At 41.3% G+C, this 23042-nt stretch overlaps 1 protein-coding gene across 4 annotated transcripts in view; it reads right to left on the bottom strand.

Moving 5' to 3' along the window:
- ARHGEF28 (Rho guanine nucleotide exchange factor 28) overlaps positions 1 to 21570 on the bottom strand; it is a 322957-nt gene extending 301387 nt beyond the window's left edge. The window contains exons 1-2 of one of the 4 annotated variants that reach the window (XM_081520858.1): positions 21215 to 21346; positions 4606 to 4711 (exon numbers count right to left, since the gene is read on the bottom strand). In XM_081520858.1, coding sequence (XP_081376984.1) covers positions 4606 to 4618 — 13 coding nt within the window. In that variant the 5' untranslated portion in view covers positions 4619 to 4711; positions 21215 to 21346. Of the gene's footprint in view, positions 1 to 4605; positions 4712 to 21214 lie in introns of all 4 variants that reach the window. The other 3 variants (XM_081520859.1, XM_081520861.1, XM_081520862.1) reach the window with 3 other exon arrangements.
- Positions 21571 to 23042: the final 1472 nt, after the last annotated feature.

The raw sequence follows: 23042 nt of genomic DNA, 5'->3' as shown, positions 1-23042 counted from the left end.
ACAGAGTGACAGAATTAAAGTAACCTAAGTTTTGCTTCTTGGTATTTCATTGTTGTTTTTTTACCATCACTCTCCTATCATTGCTGATTCCAAATCAACTGTTTAAATGAGCTATTAAATAGTACTACAGAGATTGAACACACAAACTGGACCCAAGATAAGCTTGAACAATGCCACATCTTTGATTTTACTCTCAGAACCAACTTACGTACTATGTGCTGGGGACCAACTATATACGCGGGAGTTGTGTGAATTAAACTCCATGTTGAACACAATGTTTATTAAACAAGTCATTAAAATGCACTAATTTGAAGCTTTCATGGGTATTATTAAAATGCCACAGCGACTGCAAGAATTTTTTAGACAAAGTGAAGGATTTTGTGGAGGAGAAGTAACATTAACAGATATTGTTTATAATTGCCAGTGCATGGTGATAGTAAAACCAGCCTGACTAAAGTCGATTTCTGAAGGAAAACAACTTCTTTATTGTCAGTGCCCTGGCCAGGTGGCCAGGGAGGAGGTGGGCATGACCACTGCCCATCCTGACGATGCCACTGAAACGAAGAAGACCCAAGAGGACAGAATCAAGGCCAACAGGGGACAAACACAGAGCTGGCAGAGTCGAACAAAAGCAAACAGATAAGCCCTTGGGGATGACAAAGCAGAAGTCACCTTCAAGTTCAACACACAACACATTTAAAATGCCAAAAGGCTGCTGGAATGCGTAAGAATTCTGGGGAGAGAGCACAGGTATTGAGAGGTCAGAACTCGGGTTGAGAACACTGTGCCTAGTCTAGAGCCTTCCCTCTAAGAAACAGCCATGAACTTAGAGGTCATAATTGACCCACCAGATAGCATACTAGATTCTGAGAAAAAGTTTATTACCTTCTATTTTTCATCCTGGAAAGATGACAGGCTATGTAAATCAGATCCTCTACCCCAGATAAGTGTCTTACCTGAACTGTGACAAGTGAGAAAGATGAGATACTCAGTTTCACTACGAAGACAAACCTGAAAATGTCGAGGCGGTGAAAACTTTCTGCATCAGCTGAATAGAGCAGAAGCTCTCCTGGTCTCTTTTACATGTGGACAGGCTGCCTTCTCCCCTAAGCCTCCTGAGAGACATCATGAGAAAGTGAAGAGAGAGAGGAGTCCCACAGGCTAGGAGGGATCAATAAACAAACTGCTGGACCTAGAGCAGGTTGTTTAACCTCCCATATCTCCTTAGTTTCCTTATCTGTGAAACAGATGAGGTTGCTAAAGGAACTAAAGATAACAGGCCCTGGGCTCCAAGCAGAGTGCTGAACAAAGGGAAAGCAATTACCACCCGGTTATCATCATCTTCACTATCGAACTTCAAAGCAAATGACACAAAGAGGTCTTTCTATAGCTGATGAAAACTGCAGCCCATTCTCCCTGTAACAGGGCCCTCAAATGCTATAGGGACTGCTTGGATGGTTGGATAAGCTTCATAAGCGTCATTTCTCCCACTGTACAAAGACATAAAGACAGTGGTTCTACCTATGGCCTATGACAATCACATACTTAACTAATTATTAAGCAAATTTTTATTAATTACTTCATCTTTCACAGTAGGAACATTATGTACCCTATCCTCACTCCCCGTCCCAAGATCCAGAAGTGAGGGGGTTTTCCCAATTATGTTAAATAGCCGGTTCTTCCCATGCCATCTCAAGATTCTAGGATAACCAATGTATATTCAGCCCAAATCATCTCCAGGACAGAGACTCAATTGACAATAATAACACAATTTTACAGCTGAACATGACTCCAAAGCCAGATGGAACAAGCAAAAAAATGTCTTCACCACACAGTTGCCTTTTTATGACAATCATCAACCGAAGAGAGAAGAGTTTTTCTGCCATTGGCTTTGAAGAATTAGAAGACATTAATGCTTGGGACCCCTGAAAAGTTCTTAATGTGAGAGTGAGGCAGACATTTACAAATCACTTAGTGTACATAGCCCCACCGATATACAAAAGAGGTACTCACGGCTCCTCTCCTGGTGGTAATTTATTTTTTCTGAATGGGAGATTGTGGTCTCATAAAATGCCTCACTAATGCTTCTGCTCAAGTGGTTTTACACTCTGGCTAAACAACAGAAGAAAAGAAAAACACTGGTTTTTGAGGGAGGGTTGTGTTTTATTTTTGGCAACCTCTAGTATAGAACCACGGATTCCTACTAGAACATGTTCCTCACAGCCTCTTTTCTTACACAACAGGCCTCATTGAGACTTTCCTCCCCTAATTTGAATTGGCTCCACATTTTCCTCTCATGTCACTGAATACAGAATTGCGTCAACAAAAAGACATAGGACTGGTGTATTACCAATGATCACGTTCACTGCTTTTCCACATGTATATTCAGAGTTATGCCACAGTAACTTTTCACAGAGCTATCACGTTTTAGGTTTTGATTTTATATTTATATATTATTTACACTTTCCAAAGTATCTCCATCTGTAATTTCACTTGATTGGCAGACCACTCAGTTTTATCTAGGGCATCCCTAGTGGCTCAGATGGTAAAGAACCTGCCTGCAACGCAGGAGACCCAGGTTCAATGCCTGGGTTGGGAAGATCCCCTGGAGAAGGAAATGGCAACCCACTCCAGTATTCTTGCCTGGAGAATTTCATGGACAGAGAAGCCTGGTGGGCTACAGTGCATGGGGTTGCAGAGAGTTGGACACAAGTTAAGAGCAACTCACACTTAACACTTTCAGTTTTATCTAGACAGCTGGCATCATCCCCATTCAGAGAGGGAACACAGAAGTGCAAAACACTCTACTGAAGTTCAACTAGGTCTGCACTCCCAACCTCAACTTTAATTTTGAGACTGAGAACACCTGCATTTTACCCAAAAGTCGCCTGTTAATAAATTCTTAACTAGCTGACAGAATAATTCTTTTAAGCTGTTTTCTAATGTTAATAGTGCAGAAGAAAGCTCCACTTTGACCTCTGCTGGCTGAAGTTTTCTCTGGCACAGTAAATATCAAAGCAATGCCAAACTGATAGGTAAATGGCACTCTGACGCAAGCCATGTAAAATATACTTAATAAGGCTGTTTAACTTTCTTAGGGGTTTTCATATTGTACATGCAACTGTTTATATGTTGCTCAGAGAGTCATAGAAGGGATCAGATGAGGGAATTGAGGATGGTGACATGGGTCTTGCTTATAGGTTTGTGGCAAGGTTCCTGCCTGATCCCTGCAAGAGGAATGCAGAGAAGAATGCAAGGAGGAGCCCCAGCCCAGCTCACCTCACTCCTGTCACTCTGCATAACGTGGTGCTAGTGTCCAAGCAAAATGTCCAATATTTTCAAGAGTGCTATTCACCATATGTGCATCTGGCCTTACTCATATAGTGGTTTTGACACCTGTATTAATGCATTACAAAAATCGGACATTCGTTGTTAACATTTCTGAAACAGACTGGTCTGCCAATAACCGCTTTCCTTTCTCTATACAAATTTGTTATTCTCAAATAAAAGGGTACAAATGTGAAAAAGTAACCTCCCTCACATAGTTAAAAGCTTATACTAATGTGTCATAAGGATCATCTATAATTGCATAAGTGATAACCACCACAGGCATGCCTTCTTCAAATCTACTTACAGTCTTCAATGTTACGTGGGATACACTATGAATTTCCATGCTTTTAATGTCTAATGACATAAGACTCACTATCTATACCATGCAATCCCACACCACAAGAAAGGGAAGATTTCTGGTGGAAGAAACCACTGTTTTTTTATTTAAAGGAAGTTACCTACTATATACTTAAAAATGCAATAATTCTGTACCCCAGAAAGAAAAATAAGGGATTTAAACCATAAACTTATCCTACCAAAGAAAGCAAGCAGTAAATCACAAAAATCACACACACAAAATATAAGGCATGCTATAAAATAGAACGCTGTGACTGATAACTCACTGATTAAAAAGACAATTTACAAGTGTTTTTATTATGTAATAAAGCGTACATGAGTTTAGTTATGATGTTACCTATACATTTTTACTAGTCAAAAATCCACTGACCCAAATATCCCAAGGCAAACACATGAATGTACAACAGCTGCACAAGTTACTGACAAACATTCTTCTTTGCCCATATCCGTGTAATTTCTTAATTTAGGAAAAGGAGATTTCTGCACCTACTTCCACCGGAAGCTGCTACAGGCCAAGAAGGTCTGCTTCCACTGGCGGGCTCGTCCTCCCAGCCACAGCCCCAGCCCTGAGCACCTCAGGGTACTAAGCCCACACCTCCCCTAGAGCCACTGCACAGACTGCCCTGTAAGCGTGATCGGCATGACACACCTCACTGTACAGCACCTTGCTTAAAACAGAGCCCCGTATCTTATTGCCCTAACATGTTTTATTTCAAGGTACCTCGGGCTTGATGTAAAAAAAAAAAAAAAATGCATTCAATTGCATATATACATAGGATAAAAATTCCTTCTAATCTCTCCACAGATGACTGAACAATATTTCACACTCATCTGGCCTCAGACCAGGTCTGTCAACAGGCACGTCTTAACACCTCCTTAACAAAATTTTACACACTGGAGCCAAGAAGATTCGCTCACCAGACAGAGGCATCCTGGCTGAATCCTAGTCTCCAAAAGGGCTTCTCATTCTGTCTTCCCTGTAATAAGCCTCGAATTCAATATGAACAAAAGTGCAGCAGCTACTCTAAAGAAGAGAAAAAAGGAACTGTGAAAGTATCAGTAGGGAAATCAACTACATATTTGGAATTCTATGGGAATAAGTTAACAAGAAGAAAACAGGCACCTGGCAGGAAAAAATTTTAAGGAAATTATTGAGACATGATACACTTCCTGTCAAAACAACACATGAGGTGGTGATTCATTTGATCAGTATCTTTTAAGTGCTATGTGACTTTAAATGCTCCTTAAGTTTAGTGATATTGAATTGCGGCAATGAAGGCATTTATTTTTTAAGTACTGAACTGTTCAAACGATGCTGTGCTCCAAAATAAAAGCCAGCATGTACTCAGGGTATCCACAGTAGTATTCTTTAATGTCACTAAGGAAAGATAAAGAACTACCATTTGCCTCCCTAGTTTAAAACCGGTGGCCACGGATGTAATTCAAGTTGTGGAGTGCTTAGTCCTGCAGAGCTGTCGCCCAACAACAGAAACATCAGAATCAATTCCCTCCTTGATCCAACATTCAGAATTCTGTAAAACTGCTTCCATTCTCAAGTGTCTGTAGTTAGAAAAAAAAAAGTGTTTGTGTGTATGAGTGTGTGTATAGAGCTAGGTTTTTCCACACAAATTTAAAGTATAAACTCATTATAAGCATATTGCCAAAACAAATTTAAATAAATACAAAATAGGACTTTCAGTTTGATAATAACCAATTTCTCCCCTGCCCCTCACCAAACAGATACTGTACATGTTTTATAACAAACAATTTGAATTTGAAAAGTTTAATTAGCAACAATTACATAAGTTTAATAAGAGTTTCAAAGTAAGTGCTGAGTTATGACATCTGAAAGATACTCCAATTATATTTATGAACTAAGTATACAGATTTTCATTAAAATATCTATTTCTTAAATTCACTTCTGTTTTTATCAAGTCACTGAGGCAGATACATATTTACAATACAGATGATGTTTAGGAAACTATAACAACAAAACAAAGACTGGGTAATACTTTGATTCCCATTATATCAGGCACATCTCCCAGGCGGCTGAGAGCACCCTGCCCCCACCATCTCCACATCACAACACACTCACTCTTTCATGGCTGCTGATCTGACAGCACTGAGAGCTCCTCAAAAGCTATTAATACTTCCAAACCTCTTCTCTCTAAGCCTCCAGCACCCATTTAAGCCTGCCTCATAGTAATTACTAGCCAAGCTCAACTCAGTGAAGGTTCAAAACTCTAGCAGAGAACTCCAGCTTCTGGTTCAAGATGGTGGAGGAGGACACGGGCTCAGCTCCTCCTGCAAGAACACCAAAGCTGCAACTAGCTGTTGAATAACCACCAACAGGAGAATGCTAGAACCCACCAAAAAAAAAAAAAAAAAAACAACCCCACATCCAAAGACAAAGAAGAAGCTGCAGCGAGATGGCAGGAGCGGTGCAATCCCGACAAAATCAAATCCCATACCTACCAGGTGAGTGACCCACAGACTGGAGAACAATAATACCAAAGAAGTTCTCCCACTGTTGTGAAGGTTCTGAACCCCACGTCAGGCTTCCCAGCCTGGGGATCTTCCCAGACTGGGTATCCCCAAGGAATCTGACCTTGAAGGCCAGCAAGTCTGATTATAGAACTTCCACAGGACTGGGGGAAAGAGATTTCATTCTTGGAGGGCACAAACAAAATCTTTCACACACCAAGACCCAGAGGAAAGGAACGGTGACCCCACAGGAAACTGAACCAAAACTACCTGCTAGTGTTGGAGGGTCTCCTGTGGAGGCGTGGGTCGGCAGGGGCTCACCACAGGGACAGGGCACTGGCAGCAGCAGTCTGGGAAGGTCGCCCTTGGGGTAAACCCTCTGGGAGGGCACCATTAGCCCTACCAAAGAGTCCACAGCCCCAAGGTTAGGTTACTTCAGGCCAAAAAACTACCAGGGAGGGAGCCCATCAGCACCCATCACCAGATAATTGGATTAAAGCTTTACTAAGCAGGGCACTGCCCAACAGGGCAAGACCCAGTTTTTCCCACCACCAGTCCCTCCCATCAGGAAGCTTACACTAGCCTCTTAGCCTCCTCCATCAGAGGGCAGACAGAAGAAGAAAGAAGAACCACAGTTCCCACAACAGGTAAAACAAAAACATTACAGAAAGTTAATCCAGGATGAAAAAGCAGAAAGTTATACCCCAGATGAAGGCACAAGATAAAACCCCAGAAAAACAATTCAATGGAGACAAGCAACCTTCCAGAAAAAGAATTCAGAATAATGATAGTGAAGATGAACCAGGATCTCAGAAAAGATGCAAGAATTGTGTACCAAAGACCTAGAAGAACTAAAGAACAAACAAACAGAGATGACTATAACACTAGAAGGAATTAATAGCTGAATAACTGAGGCAGAAGAATGGATAAATGACCTGGAGGACAGAATGGTGGAAATCACTACTGCAGAAAAGAATATAGAGAAAAGAATGAAAAGAATGAAGACAGTCTAAGAGACCTCTGGAACAACATTAAACACACCAACATTCGCATTACAGGTGTCCCAGAAGAAGAACAGAGAGAGAAAGGATCTGAGAAAATATTTGAAGAGATAATAGCTGAAAATTTCCAAAACATGGGAAAGGAAATAGTCACCAAGTCCAGGACACACAGATAATCCCAGGCAGGATAAACTCAAGGAGGAACACACCAAGATACATAGTAATCAAACTGACAAAAACTAAAGAAGAAGATAAAATATTAAAAGCAACAAGGGAAAAACAACAAATAACATACAAGGGGACTCCCATCAGGCTATCAGCTGATTTCTCAACAGAAACTCTACAAGTCAGAAGGCAATGGCATGATATATTTAAAGTGATGAAAGGGAAAAACCTACAACTAAGATTACTCTAACCAGCAAAACTCTCCTTCAGATTTGATGGAAAAATCAAAAGCTTTCCAGACAAGCAAGAGTTAAGAAAATTCGGAACCACCAAACCAGCTTTACAACAAATGCTAAAGGAAATTCTCCAGGTGGGAAACATAAGAGAAGGAAAAGACCGACAGAAAATAAACCCAAAACAACTTTAAAAAATGATGATAGGATCATACATATCAATAATTACTTTAAATGTAAATGCATTAAATGCACCAACCAAAAGAGGAAGACTGGCTGGGCAGATGAGACATGTGCCTGCATGTACTTCCACTTCTCACATCACTCTGCTTGACTGTCTAACTTGTATGTTATTATTTTATATTGTTAGGTTAGTCATGTTCCCATTATGGCTTGCAATTGTAATTATCTTTTATTTTTCATCTGGCTATTGATTGTGAAAGCAGATAAACATCTTTTACTATTGTGATTATGTAACTCTTACTCACTTAATACCATTGTTTCATGATTGGTCAACAGAAAAATAACAGAACTCTCTATCAGCAAAACTAGGATCTAATAGGAAAAAAAAAAAAAAAAAACCCAGCTCTAACAGAACTCTTAAACTCCCTGAGGTAGAAAAGCTTTGGAAAGAACTCCTGCATAAATGTTTAGAGCTCCTACATCCAGTAAGCAAAATCCCAAACAGAAAAATGCCCAGTGTCCAAATCACCAGTACAATAAGGTATCTTTATCTTGAGGTGCCATGCCTTAAAATGGTAGCTTTTCATGAGTACAATTTTGCTTTCTTTAATATTACTAATCAGGAGCTACATTAAATATTAGAGGTTTTATAAATTTGCTATACCTTTTGAAAAAAAAAAAAGGATTTCACTTATTTGATTTTACAAGTTTAAAACAAAGTGGAGGAAAGTGGGGAAGAGGGGAGGAGAAACAACCATTATAAGTGTCATTTTAGCTAAAAATTGGCATTTATCAAAAAATGCCATGATTATCAGTGCATATTCTCCACCTATCCTAAATGGAGTTAGGGACATTAACTCCTTTTGCTAATGTGAAATTAATACCCATTTTCAGTCATGTATGGATTCAATTAAAAATAATTACTACATTATTACTGGCTGATTCCACCTCACTGCTCATGAAGTATTCAGATAACAATAACATGAGCTGCCATCACAGGGAAATCTCAGGCTATGAGCAACCATTTCTCCCCGTAAAGATACAACCCTGAAGTAGCTTCTTCAAACCCAGTTTCCTGAACAATTCAGATGTTGCCACTCAAGTGTCTGAAAGTGCTCTAGGAACCAAGCAGTCCAGCAATCCAAGGGAGGCTTAAACCACCATCCTTACCTCCAGAGAAGCACAGAACTGAAGAGATAGGATGTACCATAGAAAAGGGGTTGGCCCAGCTCCTCAGGTTTCAAATGAGGTCACGAGGGCCAGGAGAGGTGACACGATTCCCCCAGAAGGTCAGTGGCAGTGCGAAGATTTCAAGAGAAATTCTGCTTGCTTCAGCCTTTGCTATCCCCAGACTATCTTTTTAAAATGTTCCTTTTACACAGAATCTACTATCATTTTTAAATAAAAGGCACAAAACACCAGTAATCATGTCCAACGCCCACTAAAAAAATTCTTAAATTGAAATCTGGACATCTTGTCTATGTCTATTAATTTCTGCAGCTACTTGTACATAAAGATGCCATACAGCCAATAAACATAAAGTCTCCTACTATAAAGGAGAAAGAAAAAAGAAACGTTTATTCTATTTTTAATTTTAAGAAAAACCAACAAACCAATATCTAAGTTCTACTTGGCGTTTCTTTCAAAATGAAAGTTTCCTTAAACTGTCCATAGTAAATTTGAATTTTCCCTAGCTCAGCCCCATTTTTGTAAGTAAACCAAATGAAAAGCTAATTTCAGACTTTCTACAGATATGAAAGTAATCTACAGTGTTCATTTTTATTGCAAAACAACCTAACTTAACTATATGTGAAATCTATTTCACCTCAACTTAAAAGTTTTTATTAAAAGGCCCAAAATCAAAAGCCATGACTTTTGCCTCATAATTTCTGTCCCATAGAATCTTTCTAAGTATAGAACAAAGAACAACTCAAACTCCCATGACTGATTTTAAAGATTTTTGACATTGTGTTTTATATTCAATTAGCAGGCTATCAACATTTCTGGTTATTAAATGGAAGAAGAAAAATACATATGTATTTTATATAACAACTTTGACATGAATGATACCATTTAAGAGAAATGCTTCTATTTTATTCCCCCTACGAATGCATCCATTTAAAATTTAATAAAGCACTGACAATAGGTTTTGTGTATTGCCCCTTACATCCAAGAATAGTGAGTGGCCAGCAGGAAACTGGCTAAGTCTTTAAGGGCTGGGATAACGGGTATAAAAGCAACTTCCAGAAATTTATCCCTGAGAACTTCTGACAAGTTACATAGCTGGTGATTTCATAAAAGGCAACACTGAAGAGTTAAATGAGCCATTTCTTATACACAAATTTATATACTGATACACAGTAGGATCAAACCCACATCTCCTACACAATGTATCTCCTGCATTGCTGGCAGATTCTTTAGAGCTGAACTACCAGGGAAGCCCATCCAAATGTTATTATCAATCAGTGACATCACTACCTAAAGAAATCACCATGGTTCAAAGAAGTAACCCAAGACTTCCCATCTGGAGAGGATGTGGATTTGGTGGCAATATAGAGAGATCATTATGTTCAAGGAGCTCAAGACTAAAGCCAGGCCTCCCGATTCCCAGCATTGTGCTGTTTTCCTTTCAGATGATAAAAATAATTGCTTTGCTTTTATCCTCCTCCCTGCCTCTTTTCCAGCACAGATAATGAAGACAGCATGCTCTTAAGAGCTGTGTCAGACAGACTAAAGCCCCAAATAACATGAGGTTGCCAAAAAACTAAAGATAATCAGATTTTTATTTCAATTTATTTAAGGCAGAACATCAAGGAAGGAATAGATAGATCTTCTTAGGACTGGTCATGTAGTGTAGATGAATGATAAGGAGAACTCCTCTACAGCAACTGAGATTTTGTCTACTCTTGGAGGAAGAAAACCTTCCACTTGAAGAGGACAGAAAGAACTTCTGTAAGTGGGAAAGTCCCAGAGGTGCTGAACAAGCTGCTGCCTCTGGACAGGGTTAAGATGGGAAAGAACCCAATGAGATTTTCCAATCATGACCTACCAGGAACTGTGGACAATGACAGGATTCAAACATAGGAGACAGGAACATGTCACGCCAACTTTCAAAAAAGCCAATCCTAATGACCTATGTGGGAAAAGAATCTAAAAAACAGTGGATATCTGTATAACAGATTCACTCTACTGTATATCTGAAACTAACACAACATTGTAAATCAACTATACTCCAATAAAATTTTTTTAAAAACACAAAAACTAGAGACAGAAGGAGCTTCAAACTCATCATAAGCAAGATTCTAGAGTAGATTAAAAAGCTGGTGTCTGAGTACCTCAGAGGAAGCAGTCGCTACCTGGAGCCAGTGTGAGTTCGTGAGACTAACCCCACTCCACTATGTGGTCACCAAACTGGTAATTCCCGATAGCAGATGCACAGTAGATTTGGTTGAAATAGCATATATCCTTATGACAGGATGGAGAATTAAGAATCAGATGCTAGTGCAAACAGGAATAAGTCTCTGAACAACTTTACCTAAAATTGATAAACATTAATCTGAAGTAAAGTCTGTATGTGCGAGTGTGCTCAGTCATGTCCAACTCTTTGCGACCCTATTGACTGTAGCCCACCAGGCTCCTCTTGTTCATGGGATTCTCCAGGCAATACTGGAGTGGGTTGTCATTTCCCCCTCCAGGGGATCTTCCCGACCCAAGGGATTGAACCCGGGTCTCCTGAAGTGCAGGCAGATTCTTTACCATTGAGCCACAGGGGAAGCTCTGTGTATGGAAACATCAAATTGTTCTGCCCTTGACCTCAGTCTAGGAAACAATTTTATTCCTTAAAACACTAAAGAAACGCATATCCAATCTGTGGATAACTTGGAATAAAAAAGGGTTGTGAATGATTAATGTATAAATAGACAATCTAAAAGATTTTGAAAGGCTAGAACAGATGGTCATATACAGGAAATTTAGATAAATATTAAGTTTTTTTCATGGGACTAAGAAGCCAATTGTACACATCCATGAATGAAGAGATGTGACTCAGCAGCAACATGTGTAAAAACAAACTTAGTTATTTTGAGATGACTGACCATCAAGAGTCAGCAATCTTGTTTTAGAAGGACTATGGTTGGAAGGACTATTGTTAAGAGAAATTATTCTATCCCAGGTTCTGTGCTAAGCATTTTTAACAACCCTATTTAAGAGAAATAGGTAAAAACAGACTAAAAGTTCAGATGACTTACCCAACACAAGGCAGAAAGTAACAGCTGAAGAGTCTCCCTACTTTTCTAATCTGCAGCTGGCAATTTTAACCATGAGGCTTCAGTGCTTACTAGGGCAGGTGGCAGGGGGTCAGGGGCAGTGATATTGGGGGGGGAAGGGGGATCTCAGCAAGGGTTAGAACTGTTCTACTTACCATCAGTCAGCATCTGGAAGGATTATACTTTAAGAAGAACATAGCAAATCGGTATATGTTCAGTGTTCAAGGTAGTGAGATAATTCAAAATCATGTCACTTAATGAGGGTTGAAAGAGATTTACCAACCTAAATAGGCTTCAAGGTAAGGTATGTAATTAATTTTCAACAATGTAAGATGGCCCAGCTACAAACCATTCAAACATGTAAGGTTTCCAAAGATGGCGCACCTACAAACCAATGAAAACAGCCCTGGGAAAGCTCTACACTCAGAGCAGCAGCAGAAACCCTGTAGAGCTCAAAAACAGAGGACGGCAGCATAGAAAAGCCTAGGAAGCATTTGCCTGCATCACTCCATCCCTCAGTCCAGAGCAGCTTGGCGCCAAGAAGGATCCCCTTGGAGGGATTTCACTCCACAAATAAAAGGACAGTAGGAGGACAGTGGGCCTCCTCATCAATTCACAAAGGATGACAGTTAGAGAGGAAAAACAAAAGAACTATAAAACAATCAGAAAGCAACTAACAAAATGTCAATGGTGTGTCCTTTGCTATGAAGAACTAAATTACTCTAAATGTAAATGGTTTAAATTAAAAGACAAAGAGTAGTTGAATGGACAAAAATTCAAGACCCAAGTATATGCTTCCTACAAGAAACTCACTTAAACTTTAAGGACTCTCATAGGCTAAAAGTGAAAGGATAGGAAAAGACATTCCATGCAAATAGAAACTAAAAGAACAGGGGTACCTATATTTATGAGACAAAATTAACTTTAAGAGAAAAGTTGTAACAAGGGACAAATAAGGTCATTATATAACAATGAGGTCAGTTCATCAAGAGGATATACAATTATAATTATATGCATGCTGGTGGCTCAGATGGTAAAGAATCTGCCAGCAATGTGGGAGACCGGGTTCAGTCCCTGGATCGGGAAGATCCCTTGGAGAAGAGAATGACACCCCACTCCAGTATCCTTGCCTGGAGAATCCCATGGACAGAGGAGCCTGGGGGGCTATAGTCCACGTGGTTGCAAAGAGTCAGATACAACTGAAGTGACTTAACACAGACAACAAATCTGAAGGCAGAAACAGCAATTCAAGAGTAGAGGGCTTCACAATAGACAGATAATCCAGATAGAGAATCAAGAAGGAAATAAAGAACTTAAACAATATTTTTGGTCAAATGTACCTAACAAACATACAAAACGTTCCATTCAACAGCAGAAGAATACACATACTTCTTACGCACACACATATCCTCCAGGAGAATATTTTGGGTTACAAAATTAGTCTTAACAAATTTTAAGAAGATGAAAGCCATATAGAATATCTTTTTCAACCACAATGATTAAAACTAGGAGTCAATAACAGGAAGAATGTCAGAATAAAAATCAGATGTGTGGAAATTAAATTACACTTCTAAAAAACCAACTGGTCGAAGAAGAAATCAAGTAATCCAAAAATCTTGAGATTAAAAATAGAAACACAACATACCAAAACTTATGGGATGTAGCAAAGGCAGTTCTAGGAGGGAAATTTTTAGTGATTAACACTTAAATTAATGAAAAAAGAAACATACATAAATCAATAAATGTGTTAATAAATGCAGAAAAAGCATTTAACAAAAGTTCAACATCCTTTAATAAGAATTCAACAAATTGGGTATAGAAGAAACATACCTCAACATAATAAAGGCCATACATAACAAACTCACAGATAATACCATACTCAACAGTGAAAAGATGGAAAGCTTTCCCTCTAAGATCAGGAATAACACAGGATATCCTCTCTTATCATTTCTAGTCAACACAGTACAGAAGTTCTAGTCACAGCAATTAGACAAGAAGAATTAAAAGGCATTCAAGTGGAAAAGGAAGAAATAAAAATGTTTCTTTGAAGATGACATGATTTTACATAGAAAACCCTCAGTACTCCATCAAAAAAACTGTTAGATCTAATAAATGAAGTCAGTCAAGTCACAAAACACAAAATCAACATACAAAAATCTGTACACTAATTAACTATCTGGAGAATAAAGAAAATAATGCCATTTACAATAGCATCAAAAAACAGTAAGATACTTAGGAATAAATTTAACAAAAGAAGTGAAATATCTGTACATCAAAAACTGTAAGACACTGAAGATGCTGAAGACAAATGGAAAGATACTCATGTTCATGAATCAGAGGAGTTAATATTGCTTAAATGCCCAGACTACCCAAAGCCATCTAGAGATTCAATGTGATCCCTGTCAAAATTCCAATTATTTTTCAGAAAAATAGAACACAATTGTCCTAAAATGTGTAAGGAACCATAAAAGACTGGATGGACAATGCAATCTTAAGAAGAACAAGGTTGGAGGCATCACACTTTCTGATTGCAGATTATATTACAAAGCTATAACAATCAATATAGTATGTTACTGACATAAATACAGACACAGAGATCAGTGAAACAGAATTGAAAGCCCAGAAATAAATCCATGCCTGTATGGTCAATATTTAACAATGAAGCCAAAAATACTCAATGGCAAAAAGATAGTCTCTTCAATAAATGATGCTGTGAAAACCAGACATCCATATGCAAAAGAATAAAATTGGACCACTATCCTACACCACTCACAAAAATTAACTTGAAAGGGGTTAAAGATTTGTAAGACCTGAAATCATAAGATTCCTAGAAGAAAATATGGCAGAGGAGCTCCTTAACATCAGTCTTGGCAATGATTTTTGGATATGACACCAAAAGAACAATGAACAAACGCAAAAAATCAGCAAGTGGGACTATATCAAACTAAAGCTTCTGCACAGCAAAGAAACCATCAACAAAATGAAAAGGCAACCTACAAAATGGGAGAAAATATATGTAAACCATATATCTAACAAGGGGTTAATATCCAAAATATATAAGGGACCTCATACAACTCAGTAGCAAAACAAAATCTCATTTTCCAAATGGGTAGGGACTTCCCTGGTGGTCCACTGGTTAATATTCCAAAGCAGGGGGCACATGTTCAATCCCTGATCAGGGAATTAAGACCCCACGTGACATACTATGCAGTCAAACGATTAAACAAAACAAAACAAACAAAATGGGCAGAGAACCTACATAGATATTTTAACAAAGACAACATACAGTATCAGTGACTATAGTTTAAAAATATGGTATTGTATACTGGAAAGTTGCTGAGGGTAGATCTTGAGTGTTCTCATCATAAAAAAAGTTAACTATGTGAGGTGATGGATGCGCTGATCATCTTGATCTTGGTAACTGTTCTACAATGTACATGTATATCAAATCATGTTGCACAATTCGACAAATAATTGTGTGTATCTAAAGTTGAGGGAAGAAAACAAAGACAGACTGGGGTATCTGTGGTTATTAGTCCCCCATTACTGAAAGTATTCAAGGACAATAATCAAATGGTCAACCATTTGGAGGTATGCTATACATGGGGATTGTTCACTTGCTAGAAACTAGAGAAAAACCTTTCCGGTTTCCTTCAGTCTTAAGACTAACTCTGAACAAGAATTTCATTCATTTCCCCAGACAGAACATACAGTTACCTAAAAGAGGCCTGGGTAGCCTCTCATTTACATCTGAGAAGGACTAGCCACCTAACTTCTTGAGCAACATTCTCCTTCCCTCCCCTGCATCTCAATATTTTCCAATGCAATCCACACCTGATACAAAGGAAAACATCACCATTAGCATCTGTGGGGGTGCTGTAAATTAGGACTTGATGTAACAGTGGAATTACTAACCAACCATCCAATATATGTATATTCTGCTTGGAGACCCTACAAAGTAGCCTAAATCGGTGTTCTTGCCATAGATCGGCTTACACTCAAGTTGGAAAATTGAGAATCCGGTCAACAGTTTTAGAGAGATGGTGGCTTAAGCTTGCTTTGAGGACTGCAAGAGACTTTAGCTAGAAAGAAAAAGGGAACAAAGGAACAAAGTCAAAGAAGTTAGGAAATACAAGTCTTGTTCCACAGGCAGTTACTAGTCCTGGCTACTGGAAGCAGAGTGTCCATGAGACCAGGCAGTAGGAGACATGTGACTTGCCGACCGTTTAAAAGGAATGCCATGAAAATCACCCTTTTCTGGATTCTTTCAGCTGCAGAGCACCAGAAACACTAAAGGTTAAGAAACTAGCTAGCAAACCCTTTTATAAGTAACTAGTGTCACCTTTTTAAAAGATACTGCTGGGCCCAAGTTAAACAATTCTGAACCCAGGTGATTCCAACAAACAGCCAGGCTTAGAATCCTGGGTTAGAGACTCAACTAACCCATAATCTCATTAATCACTGAGCACCCCATACTTTCTTAAACTAACACCTGGCCACATAGCATACCAGGAGTCTGGTGCAGCAAGAAAAAGGACCATGCACAGACACTAAACAAGTCATTAGTGGGGAAGAGACAAATTTGCCCCAGAAGGACTTCGCCTGAACCATTCAGCCAACGAAAACTTCATTGATAGTTAGAAGTCCTTAAGAGATTGCCTGTGCTCCAAACGCTTCTAGTTTACAGCATCCCTGCAAAGGCCATTGGTGATGTTTCCCTGTGAATCAGGTGTGAGAATATTTTAATCATGAAATTCAGAAATAATCAGCCCACTTGGTTTTTACCTTCTCAGCTCTACCCCACCCCCTCTTCCACAAGGAGCGGGGTTTTCCACAGAAGAAAGGGAGCAGGATGGTCTATGACCCATAGGCATGGGATCCAGACTTTCATGTCTGAAATCCCTCTGGACTAAGTCCAGAAAGATAACTCAGTCATTTCAACCTGATGACTGTCTGGTGATCAAGGTGGAGTAAGTTAATAGTATTATTTCATAATCCCTTCAAATGTTTCCTGAGCACTGGCGGCAGGTGCAGGACTGACCCTGTTGACAGTACATTCCTGGCCATGCTGCCCAAGACAGCAAAAGCTGAATTGACATTCACCCTCCTCACCTTCAAATTTCAGGGCTGTATTGAATGTTAGAAGCAGCAGGTCCCTAGACACCATCAAGTCTACTCCTTTCTCTTTGACCAGATGAGGAAGCTGAGACCCACAGAGGGGTTATCCTTGCCCAAGGTTACACAGCTGAGAGGTCACAGGCAACAGTTTCCATTCCTGCCCTCGACTCCCAGCCTAGGACACTTCTCCCTGAGATCACACAGACATCTCACTGCGTTCTGAAACCTGGAAAGCCTGCGCAAGCTCCCTTTCTTTTCAATGTCTATTTTCCATTTGTTATAAATCTAACCATCATTTTCTGACACTTAATCTCTGCCAAGCACTACTAGAAGTGATCTCTGCAAATTAACTCACTGAATTCCTCCAGCAACCCTAGAGGGCAGGTTACAATGATTATCCCCATTTCACAGATGCAAAACCTGAGGTAGAGAGAGGCGACAGAGTCAGGTCCATCTCATGAGACAGACTGGCTCCAGAGTCCCCACTCTTAACCACTTGGTGATAATTTAAGAAGGATAATTGCTTTAAATTATAAAATAATGGAAGAAGAGGTGCAAGCCTTGAAAAGGGTACGATCACTAGTGTATGATAATGAATCTAAGAGCTAAACCATACATTTTGTTAACATATGCAATATATTTCATGATTATTTTTTAAGGGATTGTGTGTCTGAGAGAAATATAGAAAGCATATTAACATTTTAAGCATTTTTAAAGGTAAAATGATCATGTACACAGCCGTCAAAGTCTGCTATGTGAAACAGGCAGAATGTTATCTGAGTGCTGGTTCTACTCATGCTATTATGTAAAGTGAAGGAGTCGCTCATCTTCTCCTACGCTGGCCTTCATTCTTGGCTGTGAGGTACTCCTTTTACATCAACCCTCTGCAGAAATCAAACCTCAAAATAATAAATTGAGGATTAAAAATAAGACACTGCACCTCCGAAGATTACATTTTTTATAAAAATGTCCAAAATCAAGATCACTGGAACAAATGCCCAATATTCAATTATGTTTTCACTCTCCTTCATACTAAAAATGATGTCAAATCTCATTACCTTTGTTATCCAGGAGTAGTAGTCCAGGAGCAAGCATGGTAGAAATAAGAAAATTACAATTGTGCCCAAGATCAAATTTCAAGGGAAAAATTGCAGTCAAGCTAAGAAGATGCACTATCACAGAAAAAAGTTACCTAACATTTTATCAGCCAATAGTCTTAGTGTTGAGTGTGGAGAGGCCCGCTCAAAATGCAACAGATCCTAAAAATTCTAAAATCAGAAAACTACTGCCTTATATATGAACCCCAAGTACAGAGAATCAAAGCAGAGAGCAGAGCCAGGCATATGATAGGTCCTCAAATATTTGTCGAATACATATAAGAAAATGTTCACCAAAAGAGAGAAACATGATAGAGACTGTCAGAATGGCAAAATAGCAAGTGACACTGCTTAGAGGTTTTAAGAACTTTTAAATACCAAGATGATAGCAAAAAAACTAAGGATTATATAGACTGGACAAAAATGGCAGAGTACCATCCAATCAAGGCAAAATGCTCTGTGGTCTAGTACCTGACCTGTACTTCTTAAGAAAAATAACTCTAAGCCCAGCCTGGCCTAAGGGAGGGATCTGGACTCAAACCCTACAGCGTGGCATAATATTTGCAGTACAACTCTAACATGGCAAAATTCCCTGAATTTGGTGCACTTCAAATATAACACTGTTTTTAATTTAGAACTCTCAACAGGAGTTGCCGGGCTTGACCTATCTCTTCATAACAAATTCAAGGTCCCGCTAAAGCAACATAAATACAAACGCAATTAAACAAAAACTACATAAACCAGGCCTGCCATATCTGATCAGTAAATTAAAGCATAATAAAATTACAGTTGGCCTGGCAGTTTGAGAGTAATTTGGACTCTATGCAGTACCATTCTAGCCATATTGCAATTGCAAGGGGTTTTCCGACATTTATACCATAAATCTTTTTCTGGGGAGTCACACTTGGTCATAAACTCTGGCTGAATGTGAAGTTAGAGCTTAAGTACCAATATAGTGGCTACCAATTCTGTACAGAATCCTAAACATAGAAGTAATATTATAGTCCTTTCTGTTTTAATACCTTTTTAGAACACATTTCCTTTTCTCATATACCAAAGGAGGTCATGTAACAGAGTTCACCTGAAATTCCTGTGAAATTTAAGTCTGAGCCACAATAGCAGTTTCTTATAAAAGCACAATGAGAAAATATTCCAAACTCTTCTGCAGTACTCACATGATTAAACAAACAAACAAACCAAAAAGGTGTGAAACACAAGTGAGGAACCTGATGAAATTTCATAGAGGCTTAGTTACCAACTACTATTTTCCTCTCTACCTTTAAGTGTTTCTAAACTGCTTAAAGGACAGGAGAAGTGCTTCAAAGGAAAGTCTAACGACACACCTGTTACATAACCTGTTCTTGGTTGACCAGGTTATGTGGCTTTAATAAGGAAGAAAACATAAAATCAAAAGCAGAACAAACACTAATTCTCTGTTCTGCCTTCTCACATTAGCCAGGGCATTCACCTGAGTCACATGTCCAATAGGTAGCTCTGTGCCTCAGTTTCTCTAATCACCAAGATAGGTTTGATGCTATCCAAATTCCTACTGGATCAAAGTTAATGAGCACAACAATCACACAGAAAGTCCACATCAGAACATTAAACTAAAATGCTATATTGTGTAAGAAAAAAGCCAAAGGTTTTTGCAGTAGTCATTTGTTTTCCTCCAAATAATTCCATAGGAGTCAGCTTGGCCATAAATCAGGATAAGGTAAATACCTATGTGCTTTAAGAATGTGCATATAAAAACTCAAGACAGATAAACTAAAAAGCTTCCCAGGTAAAGCTTGCACTGCCGTGTTCAAAGTTCAACCCACAGAACCCAAGAGAACAGGTCTTTGATTTTTTGTTGTGAAAAAAGGACTTCAATTCCCCTGACATCTCCAGGGCCTAGAACACAAGATGGCAAAGCTTTGGAAAGCTTTGGGGCCCCCATGGGGGCCGCATGGGACCCCAAATGATCAGTTCTGTCTAAACATCTTACATTTTCTTATTTTTTACCCAATTAGTGGGGGTCTGGTGATAAAACCTCTTTAACTCTGGGTCTGCAGAGGTCTGTCGCGACCCAGGCAGGGGTCAAGAAGGGAGACGCTGCGCTAACACAGATGTTGCTGCCAGCTGAAACCAAGGAGGGGGGCAGGGGCTGCTGTGGTAGGAAGGCAGATGGATTCTCTCCTGGAAATCTAATTGGTGTCTGGGAAACGAGAGCTGGGTTTCCAAGGCGGCCTGAGCACCCAGCTTCTACAGAGCCCTTCACAGGCGAGGAAGCCTCCTTGGCGCCCGCACAGGACGTCATCATGCCCCACCGAGGAAACCTCCCAGCACAGGAACGTTAGGGGACCACCACGCACACCCCAGGTTCCCAGGGGAAAGAGACCCACACAATAACCCTCTGGAAGTCCAACGGAATTCTGGCCGCCTCTCCTAACCAGGATAACTATAGATACCTTTTAAAGCACACTTATGTTTCCACGCGAAAGAAACGTTGGCGCCTGTGTCCTGAGCGGAATTCCGCTCGCTCTGCTGCTCTCCGGGGACCCGGCCCCGCCGCGCACCCCTCACCCCGGAGCCAGGCACTGATGGCGAGGGGCGAGCCCAGCTTTCGAGGCTCTCCCTTCTCCACCGCAGGAAGACTGCTGATTTCCCCGGCACCCGAAGGACAGAGACCCAGCTTCCACCCACCCATTCCCGGTCCCCGGAGCGGGGCCGGCAAGGGGCGAGAGGGGCCGCGCCGCCGGGGGACCCCGCGCTCCGCCGCCGCCGCGCCGCCTCTGCACTTGTTGCAGTCCCCGAGGGGCCGGGAGGCGGCGGCCATCCTCCGCGCCGCTGAGCCCGCGGCAGCACCCCCTTCCTACCCCCTGGAAACCCTGGACCCTGGAGAAACTAGCTCCGCGACGGCGAACTCAGGTGAGGCGGCCAAACTTTTCCGCCCCGAGGGGCCGGGGGACCCGAGGATGGAGCCCCCGAAGAGCACTTACCCGGAGCTGCGGCCGCGCAGTCTCCGGCGCCCAAGCGAGGCGCTGCCCCCGCGCCCAGCCCGCGGGCACCCGGAACGCGCCGCCGGAGCCGGGGAGGCTCTCCCAAAGCGGCCCACGCCCGGCGGCTGCGGCGCGGCCGGGCCAGCGCGAGGGGGCGGAGCCGAAGCCGCGCTCCGGGGCCGGGCTGGCTGCGCCCGCCGCTGGGGACGCCCAGCTCGCTCCGCGCCTGCCGGCTGCCGCTGGATCCGGCATCACATGGCCCGGCCTGCCAGCCGCCGCGCCCGACACCAGCTCCAGGAGGAAACCTGAAGCTGCCCTACCGTGCGGGCTCCGCCGGCCCCCTCCCTCCCCCGGCGCCCAGCACCAGGACCGGGAGAGGCTGCGGAACCGGGGACGCGAGGTTGCGCCCGGATGGCCGCGCCCGCGCGCCCCGGATCCCACCGGAGTCAGGGGCCGGCTGCCCGCTCCTGAAAGGAGATGTGCAGGGCCCAGGGAAGGCCCAGGCTGCCCTCGGCCAAAAGCCACCACCGTTGTGACTGAACGTGGTCCAGTTCTTACCTATACATCAGTAGACGCCTCTTGTTTCTCGAGGCTCACGATCCTCCAGCCCAGAGCTTCAGCAGCTGTGTGATTCTCTGCGTGTTCACGCCCACAAGGGGCTCATTAGAAGTCATCATAATTCTGACCAGTGCAAATTCGATGCATGAAGCAGGGTACCCAAAGCTGGTGCTCTGGGATAACCCAGAGGGATAGGTTGGGGAGGGAGGTGGGAGGGGGGTTCAGGATGGGGGGACACATGTACACCCGTGGCTGATTCATGTCGATGTATGGCAAAACCCACCACAATATTGTAAAGTAATTAGTCTCCAATTAAAATAAAAATGCACTTTTTAAAAAAGAATGAACAACAAAAAATAAAATTAAAATCAGAATTTTAAAATAAAAGTCATCATAATTCAAAAACATGAAAACCCTGTTACTTAACCATGAACAGCAATATGAGAAGGAATCCCTTACCATCCAAGGCACCTTTCTAGTTAGAACTGATCACAATCCCAAGCAGAGAAGCCTCTCCATCAGCCAGGCCTTCCCTAAAAGAGATTTCAGATAATGATAGCAGCTTTAAAGACAAAAGTACCCATTTGATCTTTCTCATAATTAGACAGTGAAGGACAGGGAAGCCTGGCACACTGCAATCCATGGGGTCGAAAAGAGTCTAACTCGACTTAGCGACTAAAAAACAACCCATTTGATTTTTCTCATAATTACTTTGAGTCTCTGTTTTGGTTTTCCTATAAAGACCTGTCAGAACCAGATAGAACCAGGACAACAGGCCAAAGGAACTGTATGCCAAGACACCCCTTCACCAGCTGTCACCAACACCTCTCCCAGGCGGTGGTCAGTTTCGCCTCCCTCTCTGTCCTCACCTTGCCCAGGCCACCTTGCGGACAGGGCAGCCAGAGCAAGAGGGCAAAGCTGAAGAGGAGAGCAAGAAAACCCTGCCTGTGTCTGAAGTCCTTCGCCCTGTTCCAAGGCAAAGGTCCAGCCTTTTGCCTTGATAAAGGGGCCCCACCCTGTCACTGCACACGGGACCCCATGCTACAATCCCAGCTCCTGCCTCACAGATGTGGGACCCCAAGGCCTGGCCTCAGGCATGGCCTTTTAAAGACAAATAAGTTCCTGTCCATTGCCAGGTCTTCAAAGTATTCGACAAAAAATAAAAGCAATAATATTCTTTTCAAAACTAAAATATATATAAAACATATTTCCAACAGTAAATGTCTCCTGGAGTTGAGATGAACCAACACACTGGAAAAAAATGAGTTCC

This window comes from Giraffa tippelskirchi, chromosome 8 (genome assembly GCF_054371585.1).
Source record: "Giraffa tippelskirchi isolate mGirTip1 chromosome 8, T2T-mGirTip1v1.2.pri, whole genome shotgun sequence".
Lineage (NCBI taxonomy): Eukaryota > Metazoa > Chordata > Mammalia > Artiodactyla > Giraffidae > Giraffa > Giraffa tippelskirchi.
This window is presented reverse-complemented; position numbering and strand designations above follow the sequence as displayed.